The following is a 24,773-nucleotide window of genomic DNA, read 5'->3' as shown; positions in this document are numbered from 1 at the left end:
AGTTTTTACTTGACCAAATTAAATTCCATGATTTTTTATGACTGATCTAAATTTCCAATTTTGACAACCCTTGTAGAATGGTCTGAAAGTGGCAGCTATGCTTTTACAACAGACATGACGGCAAATAATTGATGATTTCAGGCATCTACAAAAACACCGATGCTATGTATTGCAGTATAGGCTTTACACATACCATAAGGAGAATCATCATTTAATTCAGCTCCACCTCTCGTAAAAACATCAGCCAACATTTGTTCTGGCTGTGGATATTTTACAGACTTGGCTTGACCTCTTGCTTTCTGCATTGATGCCTGGAATGCTAGTTTGGTTCTTGCAGCTAAGGTTATAACACAAAAGAACTACTTAAAAAAAAGAAATGCAACAAATTAAGGATTTTTAAAGTTGCGAAACTTAGAGAATACCCTTTTTGACTGTTTCAATGTTTATACTTCAAACCTTAAGAGTTAGAATTTTCTCAAAGAAAATGTTCAGTTTTTTTTCAGTAAACATGAAAATAAAGGATTTAAAGAAAACTACGAAACAGATACAACTCTGAAGTCTCGTAATCAAACTTACTGGGATTTGGTTGCAAATATTCAATTGACTTTCTATGCATTTCAGTAATACATTTTTCTGTTGCATCTATTTTCTAGAATAAATAATATAAATAAATGAAAAACATATTTAACTTATCCAACTAGAAAGGTGATACAAAAAATTGCAAAGTGTAAAAAAATTAAATATAAAATAAAATGTAAAACTGTGATTAACTAACTCATATTATCAGATTTAAAGTAGTGATATTTTACAAATTGTATGCTCTAAAAACAAATATGGGGCAGAATTTCTTAGAAAAATATAGAGCTCCATAATATTTCATTCTCCAAAGTCTTGTTTTGTTCATGTGATCTAGATGTTTTTTATTTCAATAACAACAAGGAAATGTAATTTTACCCGTTCCAGGCCAACAAAATCTTCTTCAAGTTGAGATCCTTTGTTCCCTCCAACCTTCTCACTCAAATACTAAATTAAAAGAACAGATCTCCATGCAATATTATTAAAACACAGTTGTAGTTTTCTGGTTTCACTTGAATCGATGATTATAAAAACTAGTTCTTAAGGTGGTGGAGGCGATAAATGATGTTAAACTTTGTTCTAGAGTTCAAAAAGTTGTTTTTTTGATTTTACATTTAAACTTTGACATTAAATTGTTCTGTATAAATTATGATGTCATGCTGCTCTGCCTAAAAAATTGTGAATATTATCTTCATCTATTACACTTTTTTTAAAAAGAAATATAGGGCAGCTCCAGTATGTAGGTTTTATATGTTCAGAAATGTTTTCCAATTTTTTTTTATTTCCTAGTATTTTGCCAATTCTTAACCCAAAAACAATTAAACTACCAACGCAAGCTGGATAATTATGTGAAGCAAATCAATCAGTGGGTGCCTTGCTGTCAAATACAATACCTCACTCAGGACTAGTTTATAATGCCAGGCATAATTAGTGAAAGATTTTTCAAAAAAAATATTCCTAGAATTTTTCAAGCTCTTTCATACAAAATTAACTTTTTTTTTTGCGGAAGGTATAAAATAAGATACTAAAGTAAAAATACTTTTATTCAAAATGTTGAAATTAGGAATGTCAATTATACATAATTAGGGGGGCGGGGGTGAATAAAAGCGAGAGTCACTAGAATGTTATTTTTGCCTGACTAAGTGAACAAAAAAAATCTGCCCACTTACTGACCGATATACTGTAGACTGACCGACTAACTGACCCTGCAACAAAACTAGGACTTGGTATAATAATTAATTCAAAATGGTCTTTATCTGTTTTGTGTGACCACTCACACTTTTATTTGCTTCTTTGTTTGCATTATTTTGTTGTCGTTGTTTATGGTACTCATTTTAATGGTCCAACTTTTTTAAAGGATATTTTCTACTGCCATTTTGACAATTTAAAACATTAGATTTTTAGTTTAGAAATTCTGTCACAGAGCATTTTTTAGTGAAAATAAAAAAATGAACTGTATATACCTGATACTGTTGAAGCTACATAAAACACAAAACAGATTATCTACTTTCCTCAGCCTTAATAACAACAAAACATTTTTTTCCAGAATTTTAGAAGGCCTGTTAAACAAGTTTTGAGTTTTATAACATAAGTTCAACATCATTTGTCACATTAGTTTCCCTTTAACATTGATTAAACACAAATGATTTGATTTTTCAGTTTAAATGCACAGTAAGCACATCCTTGTAAACATTCAGTACACTTTTTTATAACAATCTATCACTTGTGGTGTGGATAATGATGTATATAATAAACCTACCTGACTAGTTTTATTCAACTGTTTCTTGAAGCCGTAAAATGACATAGTGTTAGTTAACTAGTCTAGAAAGCAACATCATTATTAAAGTGTCTGTTATACATAAATAAATCACTTATGGAATTAATGTTTATTACCACTCAACAACCACTAATAATCTATCTTATAAAACAGGAACCATATTAGTATCAAGTGGTCAAACAGATGCAAAATCTTTTTTTTTCAAATACCTTTTATTAGGGAACTATTAACCTTTGATATTAATATTTTTTATGTTGGAAGTGTGAACATTTAAGGAATATTTGAAACTAAAACTAGATAAAAAAATATAAATTATCAAAATGTTTTCGTCTAAGTCGATTGTATCTATTAATTTTAAATTTCCTTTATTAACACATATATACATGTTAAGTCGTTTCCTTATGTGTAAATTTTTTAAAAAAAAGAACAACACAAGGTGCATTGCTATTCATAAATAATTTTTTCTAATAACACTTTACACCAAAAAACATGCATCCAGAAACATTTAATGTGGAATATGGTGCTCCCAGCAAATTTGTAATCAACAGGCAATGATCAAAATCATCCCTGGCTATTTATTAGTTGGGGAGATAACTAGAGAATTAATACACCCTATTATCCATGCTACTGGATTAGCGTTTTAACCTTAAAAATAAAGGCTGGTTTACTAGAGAGGTTGGAATGCGAGAGGCAGGATTATTTAAGCATGGACTATCGGGTTAGTATTATTTTTAATAAAAAAGTTTTTAAGTCACAGAATTCAAGGTGTTAAAAAATTCAAATAAATTATATATAGGACAGACCAAGCAAACAATGAAAATTGCAACCTTGTTACATGTGTTTAATTGAAATTCTAATAGTGTATATTTCATTCCAAATTGTTGTAAAATGCTATTTATATATATACTTACACTGCTATGTGTGGTGGAAATATTTGAGTACATAGATACGGTATATACTACAGTTGATAGAAATTAAATCAAAGCTGCATGCAGGATTATTTTATCAACCCATACCAAAAAGGTGGGTTTTTACCAGAGGTGGGAATAGTAGAGATACGGGAATAATAGAGTATATAAATATGGCATATATATACATATATTACAGTAACAAGAATTTCTATAATTAAGGGGGTAATTTCTATGCTCAGTTTGTCACAAAAAACAACAAATGGCCATTTCTTTGTGATGGTAACCTAGTTCCCAGGAGCTAGGAAGAGCATCACCATAAGACAGCAAGCCATTACATGAAGATTTTAAGTAGCTACTTATTTTAGTTTGGTTTTGGAGGAGGTTCGTTTGGAGGTAAGGCGGTTATACAAACTGAAGTTTTTGGGGCCCAACATAAATTTCCTTAAAAATTGTATATCTTTCATATCAGATAAAAAACTTCCATCATATACTTTAGACAATTAAGAGCTGTTGACAAATGATTTTTATCTTTTTCGTTGGCATATGGCCGATTAACATTTGACCCTCCCTTTCCAACTGTCAGTTTAAGTGAAAATCTAGGAACAGTGAAAAAAACATCTTTCAGCTCTGTACTTATTGTATATAGAGTACACTTATCCTGCATAAATATAGCTGATAAAGCTTATATATTTCTGACAATTATAATGACATATTTGTTTTCCACCTATTTGAATTGTAGTGAAACTGGAAACAAGTTTATGTAATCCAGGGTGTTCAACCCAAAGTTGACCTTGGTTTTCCTGACTATCCTGACCGATCATGTTTCATGGACTACACAAACGAAAATTAAATATTACATTGTGGCTTCCACAATAGATAACTTCTATTGTAAAACAACAAAGACCATTAGTTTATCAATTAAATCAAAAACCGACGGCAAAAAAAAATAACACATTTTAATTTGTTATCATAAAGCTAGCTACATAATAGATTTTAATCGTTCGTGAATCAAAATGCGATGTAAAAAAACATTTCTATCGCCGCTTTTCGTCTATAAACTTTTAAAATGCGATCTTAAAAAACATTTCTATCACGGCTTTTCGTTTATAAACTTTTAAAATGCGATCTAAAAGAGCATTTCTATCACCGCGTTTCGTTTTTAAAATTTTAAAATGCAATCTAAGAAAACATTTCTATCGCCGCTTTTCTTTGCAAAATCAAGGGCCCCAAAACAACTGATTTTTGTTTTATTGATATAGGTTTAAAGGCATATTATCTATGCAATATTCATGCGAAAATAACACGGTTGGTTGGTTTGGTATAGCTTTTCTATCATATATATGTGACCATCTGGAAATATTTGTTATTAGAATGTGAAAAAAACTCTGAAAATATATTTTTTTATGTTACAGTATTAGGTTTTATTGGCAGCCCATATATTGACCCCCTCCCCATTCTCCCAGTGGGCGTGATACTTTTAAACCAATTACGCATTCGTATAAGGGTAGCCATTATGATTTGAGGGAAAACATATCATTCACTTAGTCACCTCTTCATAAATAAGGGATGAATTTTTCACAAAATCCTTGTTTTCTAACTTCAAACCTGTCATATTGTGTACTTTAGGAGAGTTTTTTCTAATATAGCTTTAGTTAAATTTAGATATTTGAAGTTCTTGTTTATTCAAAGCTTCTTCTGTGAGAGTTCAACAGTGAAGCATCTGTGTTTCCCTCAACTGAAAGTTGTACCAGGTGAAATTCCGACCAGGAGAATAATCCGCACCAGTCAGGGAAATCCTCTTAATTAAGCTGTACAGCTTGATTTAGATGTCAGCTTAATTAGGATGTATGATACAGTCTAATTAGGCGTTTTACAGCTTAGTTAAGGTGTACAAAACTTTGTCTAAAACACACATTAAACTGAATTTTAGCATCTATCCAACTGAATAAATCCAATTTATGTGCATATAAACATCTCCAATACATTAGTTTTTTCGTAGCAACACGGAGATCCGCTAAATTTGAAGTTTTAAAAATATCTGCTTAAATAGGATGTATCACGCGACGTGACATCCTAACCAAGATGCAGTACAGCTTAAATAGACTATCGCTAACAATGAACTATTGTTTATAGTCCATATCTTTTAAACCCTGAGTGCTGGAAATACTTTTTTCTTTTATAATATAGTGGTCAAACTGACGATGAAAATTTACATTTTTCGAGAAATTGGGGAAAAACTTTTTGTACCTCTTAATTTAGATGTATGTCACCTAATTAAGCTGTATGATACGATATAAGCTGTATGATATTTAGGAGATCTCCAAATTAAGCTATACAGCTTAATTAAGAGGATTTTCCCAACTGCGCACCATGCCTAGCACAGCTAGCCAAAGCTAGCTAGCAAGCTAGCCATAAAAAAGACAAAAGCCCCCTTTTTTAGATAACACTGTAACTACAACTGCAAAAAAAGTAATGTGCTTCTTCTTTTTATGGCTAGCTTAGTTATATTAAACCACTTCAATTATAAACCAGACCAGGCAACAAACATCAACGCAACTACACAGTCACAGTCTGTTTCTGTATTTTGCTATGTTTTGTTAGCTGTCTGTTTAGCATTAGTTATGTATATGCATTTTACGTTCACCAATATACAAAAATCCCTAAAATATAAAAACAGTTTAACGTAGTTAATAATACCAAAAACACTAGGCACAGCCGTCTCTTTCTGGCGCTGGCTGTGCGAGATGTTAATCATGCGCCTTGTTATCAGACGGCACTGCCAAACCTACCATTTTAAATGCGCAAGGCTGAGGGAGGCTGACGGGCGACGACGATCCGAGAGCCTCTTTCTTACGACACAAAACGTTTTTGAACTAAGAAACTGAACAAACACACGTTTTATGGGATATGTCCAGAAACATTGAACATAAAAAGTTGCCTATGCAATTTTTTTGTTGTTTTTGAAATGTTTAACGAAAGAAAGATTATTCTAATTTATATTTTTTATTTATTGTCTTCCTTACTGAGACATTTTCTTCTTTTAGACAACAGGAAAACAGATACAGCAAGAAAAAAAGAATAAAACGGCACGGTTGACGTTTACCCACTCTTTGCCGCGAGCAATAATTAAAAGTTCAATACGATTTGTTATGCGTGCTCCTGACAACAATAAAGTTATTTATACCATCGTAATCTCCGTTTGTCACATTTAATTAATGCATTGGTCAGCATGTGTCTGCTGCATATTTATCAAATTTGTCATCTATGCGTCATATTCTGCTAATTACTACCTTTACTATTGTTCACTTGTGTATCAAACACTTTTGAACTTAACGATTTTGAAACAGCGGGTTGTTTTTATTTATCGGCGTTCCACATGTCAATTCCTACTTTTTACTCTACAACTTTCCCGTAAAGGAGAGTAGACCACTTCAGCTAAGACAACCTGGAAACTAGATTTACAGAGGATATGTCACAATAGAAAATGTTTTTAGCTGATGTCGGGGAAAGAAGAAAAGTTTTAATGTTAAAAGGACGCATTATCGAATCTTTTTGTTTTCATCAGAACTGGAGAGAATTCTGATAGAAGGCAAGCACATTTTTAAAAATTTACTTACGTAGTCGATAAATTGTTTTTCCAATTTTAATAAAAAACGACATCAATATCTCACAATGTGCTATCATATAGTATATCCAAGCAACGTTGTCCCCAGGGTCATGTGGCCCCTTATTTGTTAATTACGGAGTGGCACTTTATCAACAAGGAAAAATGCCCTGGGAACGAGGTTGGGCTCAGGGACCTTGGAGACAAGGTTGTATGGATTATTACCAGGGTTAAACTTTTAAATAAGTTTTAAAAAAATTTAACAAGTTTCCAATTTTACTGGCTGCGACATCACAACCTCATTGCCAACCCGTGTCGAGGTTGACGTCATCAACTATAACTCTTCGTCGTTTGGGATGTGATGTTTGTTTGTAAGTTTGGTAAAATAAAATTATGGACAAAATTAATAAAACAAAGGCAGTTTTGTTGTCAATATCAAACACAGAAAAGTGAAATAGTCACCATTTTGCAGCCGGTAGGCACGTAAACCACGTAAAGAGTGTATAAAATTCGCTAGTATCATTCTATGTCGAACCCGCAGTATCGGCTACACGAAGGTAGCCAAGTACGAGAACAATGGTTGTGCTGACGTTTGCAACTATTCCGAACTCCGCTGTAAATATTGAGAGGTTCAGAATACGCGATTCTAATATAGAAACAACCAATGTGACCACTTGTGGCGCATCCGAATTTGAAATTATCCCTCCGTTTCATTATACTTTGTCCGTAATTGTAGCAGGCGCATTCACGTTTATGTTAAAAGTAAATTTGATTGTTGCTACTTGATTCTAGTGCTCTATCAAACCTTGTTATATATTCAATGGAATAACAGAAGAAGATGGCGAAATACTTTGAAAAGGGGATAACAAACTGTTTTTGTGTAACTGTTTTTTCAAAAGTCTCGTAAACAAATTCTGTCAACTTTAAAATTAATGTTACGCAAAGCTTGCAAAAAAATTAAACCATCCTTGCCAATTTTCCCCTCAATTGTAAAAGCTTTTTGGTGAAATGAACTTTTGTGTTCAACCTGCAACTTCTTCCTCAGGGTCTTGTGGCCCCTAGGCCCTAGCCCTACTGGTCTTTGCCATTTCATGTTTGTGTACTTCCATCTGTAAGCCAAACCAGATGCATTCGTTCTCCCACTGAAATTCTTATTCCATCTTATATTTGCGTACTTCGTCTTTTCGAAGTTTTGTCTTTTCTCCCCATGACGCTAAGTTCGAATATCCCGCCTTAACTCTGGTGCGGGTCCCATAAAAATACGGGTTAGCCACGGGCGTTTTACAGGCACGTTCAGTTGCTTCACAAGCAAGTTCAACAAACTGATTTTTCGGCCCTAAGTCAATAATTCGTTCAAAAAATCTCCCCGCAAAATTTGCCAAGTCCGAGAGTATTGGTCATGTTACAGGCCACCAAAGCAGCGCAAAATCACAACACAGTTTTGTGTCATCGCACACCTACTTAGCGCACCTACTTAAAAGTGTGATACTCAACCTCGTTCCCAGGGCAATTTTTCGCTTTTTTGATATCCTACTCGCCGTCCGAGGTTGTGTGATACTCTCTGATTTGTCAGACGTCATCAATCCTGTTCTTATCACAATGTTGTTCCTGACACCATGACAAAAACTTACGAAAATGTTTTGAACTTGATTGCAATGTTGCCCATACTAATGAAGGGAAAATTGTCACCTGATTTTTCGGTTTACTTTAAGTGTCTTACAAATTTTTGACTCGTTTCCTACTACGGTTGATAAAAAAATAAAATACATGTCAAAAAACATTAATTTAGCTGCAAACGAAATTAGAAAGTTTGAACTGAGATCATTAATATTTTTAGTAGTTTTAATAACGTCATCTCGAAAATGCTTACGCTAGTAAAATATTTTTTTGGCCTACTTGATTTCATAGTTTGTGCAGTCTTCCGGAAGTAACAGTAGAGATGAGATACAATGCGGCTTCCTCCCTCCGCTCCCTTTTCTCAAAGAAAACTGTGCCGTTAAAATTCCAGGCGGTAAAAGGTTGAAGGACTTTATGCCGTCGTCTGCCGTTGAGAAAAAAGTCGTGCTACGGACACACGAAATATTTATGCACGAGATAGTTAATGTGCCTATGGGAATTTCAGTTGATTTTTCCATGGGCTAACAAAACGAAAGCAAAACTGACAACAACGATTTTAAATTGACAAATTAAAACTGTTTCTTCACAGAAATCAAAACTAAAATGCAGTTATGACAGACTCCCAAAATTTATCTATACATATACACAGTACCAGTGGCATAAAAAGCGGGCGTAAACACAGTACTAGTAGCACAAAAGCGGGCGTAAACGTTCCAGAGGTTATTGGTGATGTACGAAACGTCTATCAAATACGACTTATTTAATAAAAATACTTAAGTAAACGCCTCGCTGTTAACAAAGGGCGCACATTAACTGTTTCGCATTCACAAAGGCTGTCAAGGTTCTGAGAATGTCACATGAAGTTAAATACTTGAACAGGTCTTTCCGTCACGAAAATATATAACTTAAAAATACAAAAAAAACGATGTATAATGAAAATTTGCATTCAATCATACCCTACTATTTCTTTAGACGCCGGACTGAAGTGAGCACCTGACATGTCGTATTAGTTACGGGACATGAGAATAGTAAGACCCGATACCCCAGGTGATACCCGGTATTCCAGGTGATACCCGGATGCGATACTTTATCAAAAATCGAAAATTCTATCACTTTGGTCCGACGTTTAAAGTGTAAACGAGGCATCATCCAACAATAAACAGCCATATTAAATATATTCGTAACTATATATAATATAATCCACCACAAGTTTTAATAATCTGACGGTAACCGAAGGACCTGTTTGAATAGAGAAATCCATGTATATAAATTAAACACTTAAACATTGGCAATATCTTCCCGGTTTGTTTAATATTCTTGATAAAAACAAACGAAGTGTTTATGGTCCCGAAAATATACTCTCGACATACTTAGAAATTATTCTGATGCACCAAAAACAACTGGTGTGACGTTGTAGAAGTTTCCGAAAAGTTCTGCCGAATGGTAACTCCTAAATATATAAAAAATGGACCTCAACTTTTTAAAATTTCAAACATCTGAGCATGAACGTCAGAGGTAAATTTGTTTGTGACGCAACGAGACAGTGATGGTTTGTTGTGTGAAAAACAAAAGTTAGATTAGAAGAGTAAGTCTTCGCACGAAGAAACAAAACCCGATGGCCTAAAAGTGCTTGTAGCGTCAACTAAAAATATATTAACTCCTGAGGTGTACGTGTGAAAACCAGAATAAAAAAGTCAAATCGCTTTACTGATTGGTGAAAACTTGCTAAATCCCTTTTCCTATTGGACGAAGCCTGATACAACGCTTTTCTGATTGGTAGAAACTTGATAAATCGCTTTTCGTGTTGGACGAAGCCTGCCTAATCTGTTATCTGATTGGACAACGCCTGATAAATCGCTTTTCCCATTGGACGAAGCCAAACAAATCGCCAACCCATCTACATTGTCTATCGGCGTATCAAAACAGAACGATTTTCTGTAACGATCTATTCACATCCGAAGTCTCTACTGTACAGATCATGTACTGACAATTGTGACTCGATAACCCAAGCAAAAACAATCTTGCTTGATTTGTTCTTATTTAAAAAATTACGTAGATAAAAGCAGTTGAAATTTTTGTCACTTTTTATGCCTGGCATTTGACTTTCTGCGCTTGAAGAAACAACAGCATCTAAATTAAATAACAAAACAAATAAACAAACAAATAAATAAATATTAGGACAAATAAACAAATAAACAGATACATAAAATGGAAGTAAAATTGAGCAAATGTCAACTTATGGAATAAACATTTCACGGTACAGACGGTAACAATACAAGCATGCGCAATAGATATTTCGTCCACTTAGAACGGATTGTTAGTTTTCTGCGAATTATGCATTTGATTATTCACTTCAAAGCTATAATCTAGAGTTGTTTAAAGCGCTTTTTACCGTCTACACAGTAACTGAAAAACCTAAACAAGAATTTTTAAAAATAGGCAATAATGAATATGTTGTGTAGTGATGACAAGGAACTTTGTTTGCACAGACTTATTAAAATTGCGAACCACATAATAAAAAAGCATTGAAAACAAGTTCAATAGGGCTTTAGAAAAGATGAAGAGATGGTTAAATTTTTGAGCACTGATTCTCCACATAATGGAGTATGATAAAAAAACAATTTTAGAATCTGCATCATGCAAGATCCTCCGACGTTTATGATAAAACAGCTTGGAAAGTCTAATTTTTGCAAACTCTTTTTTTTTCGCTTTCTTTTTATCTAAGCTTACATATAATTTTGACTGACAAAAAAAAGGTAATGAATTGTATTTTTGTGTATCATACAACATACAAGACAAGAAAAACATAAAAGCAGAAACTAACAGAGTTTTTGACAGTGCGTTTATCACTGATGACGAACAAAATGCAATTACTGTAAAAACTCTAATAAACGCCCTGGACGTTTATTTAATGTTTAAGACTTCTATGGGGCGTTTATTAAAGACGGGCGTTAAATAAAGACTGAGCCACTGCTAAAAAACTAATAAATTCGAATACCCGTATTTTACATCTACATTTTCATCATAAATTAAAAAACTCCTTTTTGTCTACAGAATAAAACATTTAATAGAGACAGGTATTACTATTATATTTGGGGAAGATGTCGTAGTGATACAAATGACTTACTTCGTTTCGCTAACAACATCTACTTCCGGTTTACTCGCGTTTATAGTAGTTTGATCTTTGACCGCCACCACAGATCCTGACATTCCTCGTTCACCACCAGGCGTTAAATCAGTTTTCTAAATAAAAATAAATAGAATACCTTTTTACCAATTAGTGTTCAACTGACAGGCTATGTACACAGCAAACAAGAAGAGAATCAAACTTCTTATGAAGCCTGGAATTTAGTCTTCATTTAAAACATTCATATGCACAGGAAGGATGACAAGATTATTTTTTAGCAACTTTTGCAGCTTTTAAGGAATTTGCTGCATTTCCAAGTACTGACAATTCTGTCCATAGTAGACATTTTTTAACAGTAATATATCTACTTTTTTGCTCCCCGTATAGATATCCCTCTTTAAAAACGTAAGAAACCTTACAAGAGCCTTCTTTTAAACCTGTATTTCTAAAGTCAACTATTAGAAAAAGTCTGTTTAAGAGAAAAATTAGGAATACTCCAAGGAACTGAATCCTTTTGTCGAAAAATTGGGTAAGTAAGTTTTTCTTACATAGAAACATGTTGTGATTGGTGGAAAATATATTAAAAAACAAAAGACTTAAATCTACCACTACTTCGCTGCAAATAGATTTCTTTAGAATAGAAAAAAAAATAAGGTTTTCAAATACACTAGTTCCTATTTTTTTCTACTTATTGGCAATTTAAAATTTATATTTTAATACGTCTGTCACGCAGCATTGCAAGTAGCGAGACGCACGTAATGCGGTATAAGAAGGACTAGTCGATAGCCCGGTAAAAAGCCACGGGTTCGAACGGGCCATCGACTAGTCTGATATAACGTTGGTTAACAATATTGATTGTACTTACTGCAGGAATTTTTAGATTGGTGCTGGGAGTCTTTTCAACTGGCGTCGGCTAAACATAATAATTTTTATCGAATAAGCCATCTATATCAATTATTCCCAAGTAAAATAATCATACATTGTTTTTTTTAACAGTATAAAGGTTGCGGCGCATTTTTCTAGCCAACTTGTCATGTAAACCATTACCAACAGAAAAGTTAACTTATACGAAGTTTCTGAGAAAACAAGAAATTTAACATAGCTTTTACAAAGCAAAAAAGTTTCAATGAAGTACTTTTAAAAATTAAATTTTTAAAAATATTCATGGGTTCATGTTCAATTGTAGGGCAAATTTGAGAAGATTCGACGACTTATCATTTTCAGGTTTTTTGAGAAGACGAGCGTATTTTCATAAAAAAAAAAAAAAGTGAGAAAAATGAGAAAAATGAGATTATTATATTTTTCCAAAAACAATGAGGTAATTAAAAAAAAAAATTGAGCCCATAAGTGAAAAACAAATTATTTCTGTACAAAAATATAGTTCTTGTAAAACTAAAATTTATGAGATTTAAGTTGGTAAAACATCCACCTTTGAAGAAAAACTGCTTAAAACAGAGGAGTTTTCAGGAGACTTAATAAGGAATTTTTGAAGGCGTGGCATCCCTAGGTAAAATGATTAGAGACTACATACAATTGTCTTGTGGGTCCAATCGAACTCTCCATTGTCATGATAACCTTTTTTATCATAGAGGTTTCGAAAAAGTCCATACAGGTAGTCATAATCAGGTGTTTCAAAAAAATCCAATCTTCTAACGTATCTCAAGTATGTAGCCCATTCTTCTAAAAAGTGATAAAACATTTTGACTTCATAAATTCAAATATAAAGATGCCGACACCACAGTAACCAAACACACTAAGTATTTCGAATCTCTTTAGACTAGAAGTAAACAAGTGCAAATGAGTGACAAAGTTTTGAAATTTTTTTGATTTCAACTCACCTGGGAAGCTTTCGCATAACACTTCGATAGGCGTTGATCGTTTTGTGTCGCCTATTTTTTGGTATCTTTCCTTTAACGTATCAGCCTTTAGTCCTTGCCATGGTAAACTACCTCTCAAGAAGTACATAAACATGTGTCCTAAGGCTTCTAAATCATCTCGACGACTTTGTTCTAGAAAGATAATAAAAAATTAATTACAGTAAATTAAACTTTGTTAAAGTTAGATGAATCTTTCTTAGTAGATTGCATCGCTTTGATTACTTTATTAACATTGTCCTAGCCCCTAAGATGACAATGTTTTACATACTTTCAGTAAACACAACAATGGAAAAGCAGGTTAACCTAATTATTGATAGTTTTCCCAAAGATTTTGGTCCGGATTATAAATCTCGATTTTTTTTCAAAAGTTATATAGATATACAAAAGTTACATATATAAAGGTACTTTGTGCAAGATAGGAACGTCTTGACTAATTAATTCACTATAATAGTGAATTGATTAGTGCAAAACCTTTTCTGTTGCACAATGCATTGATTTCTTAATTACAACCCTTAGGCAGCATTTACACGATTTAACTAGTTAAAGTAACAAGTTGCTTCAACTTAAAATTGAAACATTTATGTGTAAACAGCCCTGCAACGTTGTAAAATTCATTGAAAAGTAAACCTAGGATTACTAATATACTACATCTATTTTAGCAATTTCAAAAAATTACATTAAATATGACTTGATGTTATAACACAACAATTTCAAAACTTTTATCTACATTTTACTTTTCGCTACAGCCACAGCTAAAAATCTTATCTTAACACACATTTGCCAGTAAAGTTTTTTAAAGTTTAAAAACAGTTTTAATTCCATACATCAAATAGGCTAACCAAGGACAATAAGGGTTCCTTGTTAAAACTTGTTAAAAGGTTTCCCATTGCACAATTTTTTTAACTGGTTAAAAGCAGGTATCAACTTGAGAAATTTGCTTTCAACTTCGTGTTCACACGTCTCAATTGGTTGACACAATACAAAGTTGCTCTAACTAGTCGAAAAATTTAAACAATACTTTAGAATATGTACCCGTTTTGGAAAATTAGCTTTTTAAAATGAATTGCAATTGGTGGCCAAGAAAAAGATGGCTCTCCAGCCGCGGGCTGTTTTTTCCAGATTTTTAATTGATGACATTGTAGATGATCTAGATGACCCATAGTGTAAGGGTTAGGAAATGAAAAACAGGCATGCAGACCTTAATTCAGCAAATATTTGAGAGGCCTGGGATGAGCAAACAAGTGTAATTTTGCCTGAATTTTAATTAATATTTTTTATTCCTTAAAATATCATAATTTATCGAGCAGAAGTAAATTTAATAATAATTAAATAAAAAATCTTCAGAATAAAAAAAAAAGACATTTTAAGCTCTAGTCCAACAACATTTATCACCTCAAAAACTCTTTCACAAATATGTTTCACATTGAGATGATTAGTGAGTTTTAAAGCATGAACAATTACCTGAAATTACATGCACAAATAACAACCCACTAAAATTTAAGTTTAAGGTTAGCATAACAGAAAAAAATTTTAAGAAAAATCTTTGCAAATGCAGACTTAGATTTAAACAAACAAATATCCCTGTTATATTTTACTGTTGATAAAGATATTATTGCATAAATAAGTTTTTCATTAATAATAAAATACCCTTCTCCGATAACAGATTCTAGATTTTCAGGGTGTGAAAACATGAAAATTTGATTTCAATCTTGGCTTATCTTTTATACCGAAATAGTAGCAGACTTTATTTAAAGAATCAATGGAACAGTTACATATCAAAAAAAAGTTACCACAGCTTTGTAAAAGATTCCATAATATTTCAAAAAAAAAATTGAAGACAATTTTAAAAAAGGCTTTACGTAAATTTGTAAAAGCAAAAAAGTGGTGATCAGAGCAAAACTACAAAAAGTACAATTAATATTTATTATGATCAATGCAAGCACCAAAAAGTTATGGCAATTTTTTTAATATTTTATATCATCTTAATTTTTAAAAAATTCTCAGTTTCATTCTTCCTTTTAAAAAATAATTTCACAGAAATTTCTATCCTTCCTTATTTATTATTTACTAATTTATAATTTTTACTAACACCTTTAGTGTTATTTGTGATTTTTATAATTCTTAATGGAATATCTTCACTCTTCTAAATTAAACTATGTATTTTTTTATATTAACACTTCTACCCATCATATTTCATTGAATTTTATAAAACAATTTTTACTTTAAAGATGAGCAATATCAACCACAAAACCATTTAAAATATTTGTTTAACTGTTATTATACAAAGGCCCGTAACGAAGTAATAAAATATTAATAAATTAGTGAATAATCCATGTCATTAGTGAAAAAATCCACTTATTTAGGAATGGGAATAGTTACAGGAAAATATTTTGATGACATCATTAACAACCTGTCCAACCATAGAACAGAAATTTGTGATTCTGCTGCATTAAGCTTGAAATGTTGATCAAAATAATGTATGGAATAACACGCTTTAGAGGAACTATTACGACGATATTAGGTTTTAAAGGATTTTTAAGGTTATCAGTTGGCTCATACACAAAAAATGTTTTTCAGAAATTTCTTAATTTTTTCATTTTACTTTGTGAAGCTTGCATAGTAGGGTTTAAAGGTTCTAAAACAGGTTGGTTGGTCTAGCTTTGGGGAAATTGCCCAATCCAGTCCCATGTGGGAGTGAAACTACTGATCCTACTAACCATTTCTAAGTTATTTGGCCTCAAAGTTGTGAGCACAATTCAGTGGATTTATTTACTTTCAAGTTACTATTTTTATGTATTGACATCACAATACATGTCTAGTTTGCTAAATATCTACTTTCTCTTTTACAGACAACATACAGTAAATTCTCTTCTGAATACTACATCTTACATTTTTCCATACCACACAACAAATGTAATTCTTTGTGTTTCAACCTACCTTTTCCCAAATGCGTGTTTATGCTCATGTATCTTGCAGTTCCAGTCAAACTTTTGTGTTCACGGTAAGGTATATGTTTTTTAGTTTCGGGGTCTATATATTCCTTTGCTAAACCAAAGTCTATTATAAAAATTAACTTTTCAGTGCCATTTTGTCGACGTCCGATTAAAAAATTTTCTGGTTTAATATCTCTATATATCATATGCTTTGAATGTACGTATTCCAAGCGACGGATCTAGACACAAACAAGAAGGTATAAATCTTTGTTTAAGGTAACATCACCTTAGTCACACACTTTACAACATTAGGTTGATGTACAAAAGCTTCAAAGTAAGTAAGGAAAAAATCAATTTTCAACATAAAAACTTTTCAATTAAACTGAAAAATTTGTGTTTAAAAAAATGCCCATATTTTGTTCAGCTAATCAGGATACAAAATCCTGTTTCTTATCCTGACGGAAAGTTTTATTATAATAACAAGAAATCTAATCAAAGGTGACCTTAATTACAACCACTTTCTTCAGAGTTAAAAAAACATTAACAAAACCTCAAATTGAGCTATATGTTGTATCAGGAAAGAATAATAAAAATACAATATCAAACTAGGAGAGCCGTCCAGTCAGTTTTATATAAAAGTTGGCAACCTATGTTTTGTTTTTCTGTTACATTGCTACCAAGAGACAAACCAATTGACGTTACCCTATTTAAGTTGCTGTAATTTGTGGATTATGTTACTCTAGTAAACTTTAGTGGATGACTCATTTTAGTTGCAACAAAGCCTTAGTGTTTTACCACTGTTTATCTTTACTCAGAGGAAAAGAAAGTACACAGGAAATCACTTCATTTAAAAATGTATTAAACCTATTGTAGAATAACCAAAGTGATTAACATTAAAAGTGTTTAAAAAAATTGTTTGAAAAAGAATATCACTTTTTATTGAAAAAAATATAAGCTAAAATACCAAAAAATATTACCAGTTGCATGGCGATCATCAAAACTGTCTTCATGGAAAATTGTCTATCGCATAAGTCAAATAAATCCTCCAGACTAGGTCCCAACAATTCCATGACCATAGCATTGTATTTCCCACAAGGACCAAAGTAGAAGACCTGTGGTACTCCATCTAAACATATTGTTCTTTATCATTTAAAAAAATCTCACATACATGTGCTTGCGACCACACTAAACCGAGTCTAGTTCAGCTTAAAAAGCACAGGTGAATGTAACCTATATCCAGTCAGTGTTAGTATAAAAATAGATATGACACAGAAGATAACGATCAAGAGGTTACCAGGAAGTATAAGTTCAAGGAAGTAAATTTCTTTACAAAATGGAAATTTTTTTAAACAACAGTTAATTTTATAATTATTAAACAACTACATGTTATTTCTAAGTGTATAATTCGAACAGCATATCGATTAGAATTGATACTGGTATATTATTATGGGAGTCTAAACTTAAATTTCAAAAAATAAATATGACTTGAATTTCACAATGTGCACTGCTCTTAAAAATAAAAGACTAAGCTTTCTAACAACATTTATTTTGCAAATTTAAGGTAAATATTGGAGTGATAGGGTGATTTGTAGTAATAAAGCCTGGTATTACCCCCTCCCCCACCCCCACCCACCAAAACAAACACTGGTAAATACAAACCTGACTGTCCTAGTGCTTTGTAAAATCTGTATTCTAGATGCAACTGTGGTGCTCTTGATTTCAATGGTTCCTAAATGATATTGGATTATTATAAACATATGTGGCATAAGAAGAAATAAACAAAACTGTACTTCTTTATATAATTAATAATTGTATTCTGTCTGCACACAAGAAAAAAGTAATGCCACAGAAACACAAAATGTAACATATGACAGACTGGTGAAACTGTGGATTTACTCACAGGCTACTGATTAGGTTTGCAATACAACACATAAATAACACAACATGACTTTCCAAGCAGCACTTTTTACACCAATATTTATAAAAAATCATAATGCATTATTTAGCATGACAGAAAACATGACTTTATCAAAAATAAATTTGGGCCCATGTCATTTGTCAAGTTTTGTTAATTAAGGTACTTCTACACAAGGTTGTTCCCATTACGACTCATGAAAATGCAAGGTTAAGCAGTGTTAGGGTGTTACAGGTCAATTGATGCAATTCACAAATTAGCAATTTGAATTTTAATATTTATGACAATACATGTTATTCCTTGTCAATGTTTTTGCCAATAACAAAATGTCTGGTCTACCATCTGCCAGAGCAATTTGACCCAAGTCTCCAAAGACATAAAAAAAAACATTTCTTCCAAAAAAAATAATTTAAATTGGCATAAAACAAACAAGCTTACCAGTTTTATTGCAACGTGTTCATTTGTGTATAAATTTTTACCTAAGAAAGTATAATAAAAAAATAATAATGAAAACTACACAACATTGTATAGCGTATTTACTTAGTAATTGCGTGATAATGAGTGCAATAATTTTTTTGAGTATTCAAATTTTGGAAAAAATTATTTGGCAAGCCTTTAGGTTAGTAAAATATCTGTAGCAGTTAAAAACAAAAACAAACATCCACATATTGCAAGGGAAACGTGGATATCATTATCGCAAAGGATAACCTTTGGTCAACAATTTAGAGGATAAAAACATTTGATTTTTAAAAAACCAAAAACCTAGTCAGTTAAAAACTAATATTAGAGGAATGTTTGTAATTTCTGTAAGTTGACATATTTAATCAATGTAGGTTTCTTGATGGCTAATGTACTCAAAGGAAATAAAAAGAGGAAATTCGGAGAGTAAAATATGTAAAATGTAGTAAATACTACTATGATGTAAGTATTAAGCCACAAAAAGAAAAAAACAATGTTGTTGAAGGATTTATATTTGATCAATTTTTTTATGTATGTGCATTCATACAGCAGTTTTTTATGCATATATGTGCATTCAACAACAAAAGTTTTTACAGGACTATTTAACATCATCAATTTATTGCCCCTGCTTCTGTTATCACGCATAATCATTTGGTAAGCCACACCCCTAAATTATGTCAGCATACCCCCTCCCCCTAAAATACTTATCCAGGAAATACAATGTAATATGATTACCTTGAGTAGTTACTTAATAAAAAATAGTTTTACACAATAAAAATTTGGATTTTCGAACAAAAAAGAAGAAAAAATAATAAGGCTGTGTTATTCTCAACAAAAATTTGGATGTTCTAACTCTTTCCATGATAAAAAGAACAGTAAATTAGCAACAAAAAATCCAAACACAACTCCATAAAACACAAACATGCCAAGAAATTTTTTTAATTGTCTGACCCCTCCCCCTCCTTTATAATTCCAGCATTGAGTGTTTTCAACAACTCTTCCTCTTCTTTCCTTGATGACGTAGTGAAAACAGTCCCTAAAGTAAATGACATGGAGTGTTCCATATAAAAAATAATAATTTACTTTATTATGTTGAAGTTATTGTTAAAGGGAAACTAAGGTCAAAAAAAAATGTTATTAAAAAAAAATTAAGAACGTTGTATAACATCTAAATAAACTATTGAAAAAAAAATTAACTCTTAATTTTCATTATTTAGGCTGTTTTAGCCCATTAAAGTTCTAAGGTTTTCTGAAATTAACCGTGTACTCCATTCACGGTTCCTCGTGAACCATACAGAATTATGACGTATGAGCCGCGAGACTCAAAATCACTTAGTCATGGATAGCAGCGAAAAAAGTAGTTGTGCTAGTGAACATAGCGAATATATAGTTCTGAAACAGATGAAAGTATTTGCAAAGGGTGTTATGATAACGAACCTGAATATACTGAAAGTCAGTTGAAAAACATTTGTTCATCAAAAACTGCGAATGATATTTCAGACGACGACGAAGATGAGGATTTAGACTCAAGCAGGTTAGAAAACTTACATTGGTGTAAGTGTAAAAAATGTGATATACACGAGTTAATGACTGTTGAAGAATGCAAGTGTTGTTTGGAGTTTACAACTTTACTGGGAGAAAAGCTGGAAGAGAATAAATGTATTACCTTGCATAAAGATTTTAATATTCTTTGTTTAAATCGCACCGTATTAGAGACAGCAAGCATTAGACATCGCAGATATCAAAATAATTTCAAGGATATAAAATCTTTTCAAAACAAGTAAGCTTATTATTCTACCTTTCAAAACAAATATAAAATATTACTTCATATGCGAAAAAAAATGCGTTCTTTATCTACATAAAAGTTCGTTTACTGAATGTGAGTCAAAGAATATTTAAAAATATATATACAACATTTTGTAAGGCCTAGGTTCCACAACAACAAAACATATTATATTCTTTTTAGACAACTACGCTTTTCAGCATACAGACAATATACGGCTTGGGTGCATTACTATGAAATGTAATGTCTGTGAAAGTGTGGTTTCTTTGTTTTCACTAAGTAACTTCTTTACGGTCTAGAATAAAAAAATGAAGTGTAGATCAACCCTTATATTTTTCTTCGAAGTCCAGCCAGGTGCGCATGAAAACTTAACCTGGTTTTCATTAACATTGATAACAAAAATAATATATGATAATAAAAAGTAATACTAGTAATAATATTCGTGCGTTTTTCCAAATTTTATTAAGAATTTTTCATGGAAATTTTTATAAAATTTCCACTTATTTTCACTACTTAAAAAAAATTACGAAACACATTTATATTTTAATTACAATATAGAAACCAGGCTATCTAATTAAATATGTTCGCTAAAAGAGTTGTACCAGAAAAGGTTGAAATTAAAAAACATGATTTTTGTAACTCACATGTAGGCATTCTTCCTGCATTTTTCTTTTTAAAGATGAATCACGTTTTAATACGGTAGTGCCATCCATGTTAATAAATTCGTAAATTTTGTGTTTAAAAATAGTTGGAACTGCTCCACAAAGTAGCTCTTTCCGTTTCGATGGTATCCCCGTTAGACGTCCTTTTAAATCATCTTTTATGCAGTCAGGATGGAAGTGGTCTTCACATACAACTTTATTTTTCCCAAATGGAAATGTTTCTACATTCAATCCAGTACCAATATTATGCAACCATTGTGCTGCGCGAAGTTTCTCAGTTGTATTCACTGGCTTTGGGATCATGAAAAAACTTTTTTTAGCAGTTACTCTCCCAGTGGTTTGCGAACATCCATATGCCAGGCAACTTGGCATTTTGAGTAGTAAAGACAAAATGTACAATTATAGTTAAGAAGTAAAATTCATCTTTTATGTCTTCATACATCAAATCAGGCGAACCTTATAGTATGGTTTCACTTACTCACTCGCGGATCATACGTCATTGCTCTCCATCGTAGAGTTTTTTTATGTACTCTAACGGAGATGTAAATAATAACCTTTTTACTCTAAAATCCTCATAAAAATACATTTTTTTTGAAAAAAAATTTAAGGTATTTTTTTTAAATAGTATAATAAACGTTTTTATGAAAAAAAAAATTTTGACCTTAGTTTCCCTATTGTTAAGTGTATAATTCTGTTGTTTACAACTTTTTTCATTACACTTTAAGCTACTTAATTTATCTATTTTTTATTTTTATCAAAGAAACAAACAGTACTTTTCTGGCTTTAGTAAAAAATTATCTTCTTCATGAAATTATAAAAAAATTCAATTTGTTATACCAGAGAAGTATTTGTACTACAAATATTGAGAATTGCATTCTAAATTAAAAATATGATGTACACTGAGGTGTACATCATATTTCTATTCAACCATGTTTGTAATATTTTTCATTTTCATTTTTTTAAAAAACTGAATTGTTAGAACTTTTGTACTTCTTAACAAAATTCATATTGTATCAAAACCATTTCGATTATGTATTATAAAAACATGATATTTTGTTAATTTTAATGCAACAGTAAAGTTAGATGTGGATTCAAACAGGTGAACATAGGCAACATGGTGCCAGACTAGACTAAAAACAATAATGGGCATATAAAATGCACTCTACACACTCCTAATGCAACTAGGTATAAGAATAAACCATGAAAATATTATTTAACATTTTTAGTCATACAAAAAATGGTTACATTTGGCTTGATCAGGAATATTTTTATTACTATAAAAGCTGGAACTGTGTTGGGAAACACTGTGGGACTATGAACAATTGACACATTCATCAGCTTTTAAAAGTCAAATTTGTTTGAATTGTTGTAATATTTTATTTGCCTGTCTGCTTTGTTAGCACATCCATATTGGCGTTTGCAATTGGTGCTGTAGATTATTTGTTATAACTCTAACACTTGGAGGTGATTTAATATGGGCAAGTGAATGTTACAACATCCCTGAGTTAACCCCAGCCATGTAAGGGAAATGGCACACTCTGTAGGCCCATGGATGTTTCAGGGAGTTGTCTGGTGGAGCGCAGACCATAGCTTAAAATGATTATTAAATACTCAAGTCTCCCCATCTAAGCCAAGCACAGTTATTTATCTATTTATCTTATTGCTGAGTGCCAACATGAATTAGAAAGGCTGGTCATCAACTATTAACTTGTTACTCTGAACAAACAAAATATCGTTATTTGCTTTATGTCATTTTTCTCAATCATCACATTCTTTAAAACTTTGGAAGACATGCAACATCATAAGTTAAGAAGTTGGAAGGGGAAAGTAAACATTAATTAATGATGTGGCAAGCAGACAGAATTTTCAAATATCACATTTTGCCATGTCCCACTCTGTAGCATGTAGTGTACAATCAATAAAAACGTATCTTTCATTTCAGGGATACACTACTCAAACAAGGGTGCTGACCCGCAAAAAGTTGGATATTTAACAACCAGTTTTGTTGACTTGTTTAAATTTGTGGTTTCCTTCCAATAACACCCACATTTTTACAAAGTATATAGTCCCTAAATTATAAAACAGCACTTTCAATTCTGTTTACCTGACCAAAGAAAAGACAACTCTTAAGTTAATGAAGTTGTTTCTTCTAATTATATTTACGCCACCCTCAAAAATATGATTAGTTCGCTTAGTTAGATTTTTACCAGATTGAACGAGAGACTCACTTTTTAATAGAAATGATGCTAACTAAACATGTCGTGAGGGTGGCTTCATTGAGCATATTGTATCGAAGATAGTCTCTAGGAATTTGATATCAACAAACATATAAAAACGTTTTTTGTGGTGCTTGTCTTTACGTTTTCAGCATTGGTGTTGCATTAAAAATGTATTCTTTTAGGCAAGTTGGCACCCTTTTTACTTAGAGATCTCTTATTTTTATGTCTCAGGCTCAACGATTTTTAGTAATATCTGAATATGGATGAGTTTATCTTAGGGCCCCATTAACCTTTAAAGTTACTCCTAAATTGAGTTTGAAATGATTATTTTGGGAGGGAAGGGGGAGGGGAGGTTAAGAGTGACTTTTTTAAGCCATTATATACATTAATCATACAAAATTGTAGTTTGGACTAACCAGTTGGTTTCATTACTTCAAAATAAAAATTGATTTTAAAATTACACTTACCCAATCTTAACTCTCCAAAGTTACCACAGCCGATCTTACGCCCCACTCTAAAATTAGGTCCAACCATTAAAACACCACCAGAGCTAGATCCACTGGAGCTTCTTCCATGGTGTGGACCACGAGAAGACGAGCCAGGTTTTCGGGATGGCGGCATACTTGTTCTGTGATGATCTCTGTCCCTATCTCTATCACTTTTCTGCATGTTATGTTTTAGTGTTTATAGGTGAACCTATAGTTTTATTGTTAAAACAAAAACTCTAATAGTCCTATTCGTCATCTGTAGCTATATCAGGACAGTAAAAATTAAATCCGGTTTTGTGATCAATAATGACAACGAGTTGTATTGTTAGCTAAGCAAGTCTGTTCGTTTCACAAATAAACTCTGTTGCTAAAATAGATCAGCTCAAAAAACGCAATAATAACATAACACAAGTCTTTTGGATTTTGTGGGAGTCAGGCGACAGCCATTCTAATAATAATACATGCTAAATAACAGTTTCGTGTTTGTTGTTTTTTTTTCAACCTTTTTCGGCCCAACCAGAATATGTGTTTATTGAGTTGAGCAAGGCAAGAAATTAAACATGGAAGACGTCTGATCCAAGAAACAGTAATACGCATGCGTTAAAACAGATCGAACCGATCGTTATGCAATGTATCCACCTATAGATAGGATAAATTTGTTGGTCGGTCAGCGGTAATGTCATAGCAACTTTTAGAAAACCCGTCTTTTGATTTTAAATTCGACACCTCCCCCCTGCTGACGACAATTAATCAAAGCTCCATTTTTCAAAGATCTTTTGCCCCAAAATTTTACTTAAGCTATATTATTGGAATTTGGATCAGTGA

At 32.1% G+C, this 24,773-nt stretch overlaps 4 protein-coding genes across 4 annotated transcripts in view; 1 reads left to right on the top strand and 3 right to left on the bottom strand.

Moving 5' to 3' along the window:
* The window catches only part of LOC130635439 (endophilin-A3-like), a 29,879-nt gene that overhangs the window by 4,888 nt on the left and 218 nt on the right, over nucleotides 1–24,773 (bottom strand). The window contains exons 2-5 of the mRNA XM_057444774.1: nucleotides 2,336–2,399; nucleotides 955–1,023; nucleotides 577–649; nucleotides 194–337 (exon numbers count right to left, since the gene is read on the bottom strand). Of these exons, the coding sequence (XP_057300757.1) occupies nucleotides 194–337; nucleotides 577–649; nucleotides 955–1,023; nucleotides 2,336–2,380 (331 nt within the window). The 5' untranslated portion in view covers nucleotides 2,381–2,399. The remainder of the gene's footprint in view (nucleotides 1–193; nucleotides 338–576; nucleotides 650–954; nucleotides 1,024–2,335; nucleotides 2,400–24,773) is intronic.
* Nucleotides 9,040–24,513, bottom strand: LOC130635429 (casein kinase I-like). The gene is made up of 10 exons (XM_057444763.1): nucleotides 23,928–24,513; nucleotides 18,776–18,816; nucleotides 18,082–18,151; nucleotides 17,400–17,548; nucleotides 16,427–16,661; nucleotides 13,451–13,621; nucleotides 13,144–13,292; nucleotides 12,478–12,525; nucleotides 11,613–11,728; nucleotides 9,040–10,615 (listed from the first exon to the last, which is right to left on the bottom strand). Exons 1-10 carry the CDS (start codon nucleotides 24,127–24,129, stop codon nucleotides 10,564–10,566), a joined length of 1,233 nt encoding a protein of 410 aa, XP_057300746.1. The 5' UTR covers nucleotides 24,130–24,513; the 3' UTR covers nucleotides 9,040–10,563.
* LOC130635458 (uncharacterized) lies at nucleotides 19,897–20,978 on the top strand. The gene is made up of 2 exons (XM_057444794.1): nucleotides 19,897–20,576; nucleotides 20,763–20,978. Exons 1-2 carry the CDS (start codon nucleotides 20,383–20,385, stop codon nucleotides 20,821–20,823), a joined length of 255 nt encoding a protein of 84 aa, XP_057300777.1. The 5' UTR covers nucleotides 19,897–20,382; the 3' UTR covers nucleotides 20,824–20,978.
* LOC130635449 (uncharacterized) lies at nucleotides 20,671–23,916 on the bottom strand. Its single transcript, XM_057444785.1, has 2 exons — nucleotides 21,224–23,916; nucleotides 20,671–20,874 (listed from the first exon to the last, which is right to left on the bottom strand). The coding sequence occupies exons 1-2, from the start codon at nucleotides 21,611–21,613 to the stop codon at nucleotides 20,776–20,778; spliced, it is 489 nt and encodes a 162-aa protein (XP_057300768.1). The 5' UTR covers nucleotides 21,614–23,916; the 3' UTR covers nucleotides 20,671–20,775.

Source organism: Hydractinia symbiolongicarpus, chromosome 1 (assembly GCF_029227915.1).
Source record: "Hydractinia symbiolongicarpus strain clone_291-10 chromosome 1, HSymV2.1, whole genome shotgun sequence".
Taxonomy (NCBI): domain Eukaryota; kingdom Metazoa; phylum Cnidaria; class Hydrozoa; order Anthoathecata; family Hydractiniidae; genus Hydractinia; species Hydractinia symbiolongicarpus.
This window is presented reverse-complemented; position numbering and strand designations above follow the sequence as displayed.

Bases quoted from the DNA above. Each gene is read 5' to 3' on its own strand.
- LOC130635458 (XM_057444794.1), top strand. From the start codon at position 20,383: ATGACTGTTGAAGAATGCAAGTGTTGTTTGGAGTTTACAACTTTACTG. The intron at 20,577-20,762 runs GTAAGCTTATTA...TATTCTTTTTAG, and splicing joins ATAAAATCTTTTCAAAACAA to ACAACTACGCTTTTCAGCAT.
- LOC130635449 (XM_057444785.1), bottom strand. From the start codon at position 21,613: ATGCCAAGTTGCCTGGCATATGGATGTTCGCAAACCACTGGGAGAGTA. The intron at 20,875-21,223 runs GTGAGTTACAAA...TTTTTATTCTAG, and splicing joins TGCAGGAAGAATGCCTACAT to ACCGTAAAGAAGTTACTTAG.
- LOC130635429 (XM_057444763.1), bottom strand. From the start codon at position 24,129: ATGCAGAAAAGTGATAGAGATAGGGACAGAGATCATCACAGAACAAGT. The intron at 16,662-17,399 runs GTAATATTTTTT...GTTTGTGTCTAG, and splicing joins TGATGATCGCCATGCAACTG to ATCCGTCGCTTGGAATACGT. The intron at 13,293-13,450 runs GTGAGTTGAAAT...ATCACTTTTTAG, and splicing joins GTTATGCGAAAGCTTCCCAG to AAGAATGGGCTACATACTTG.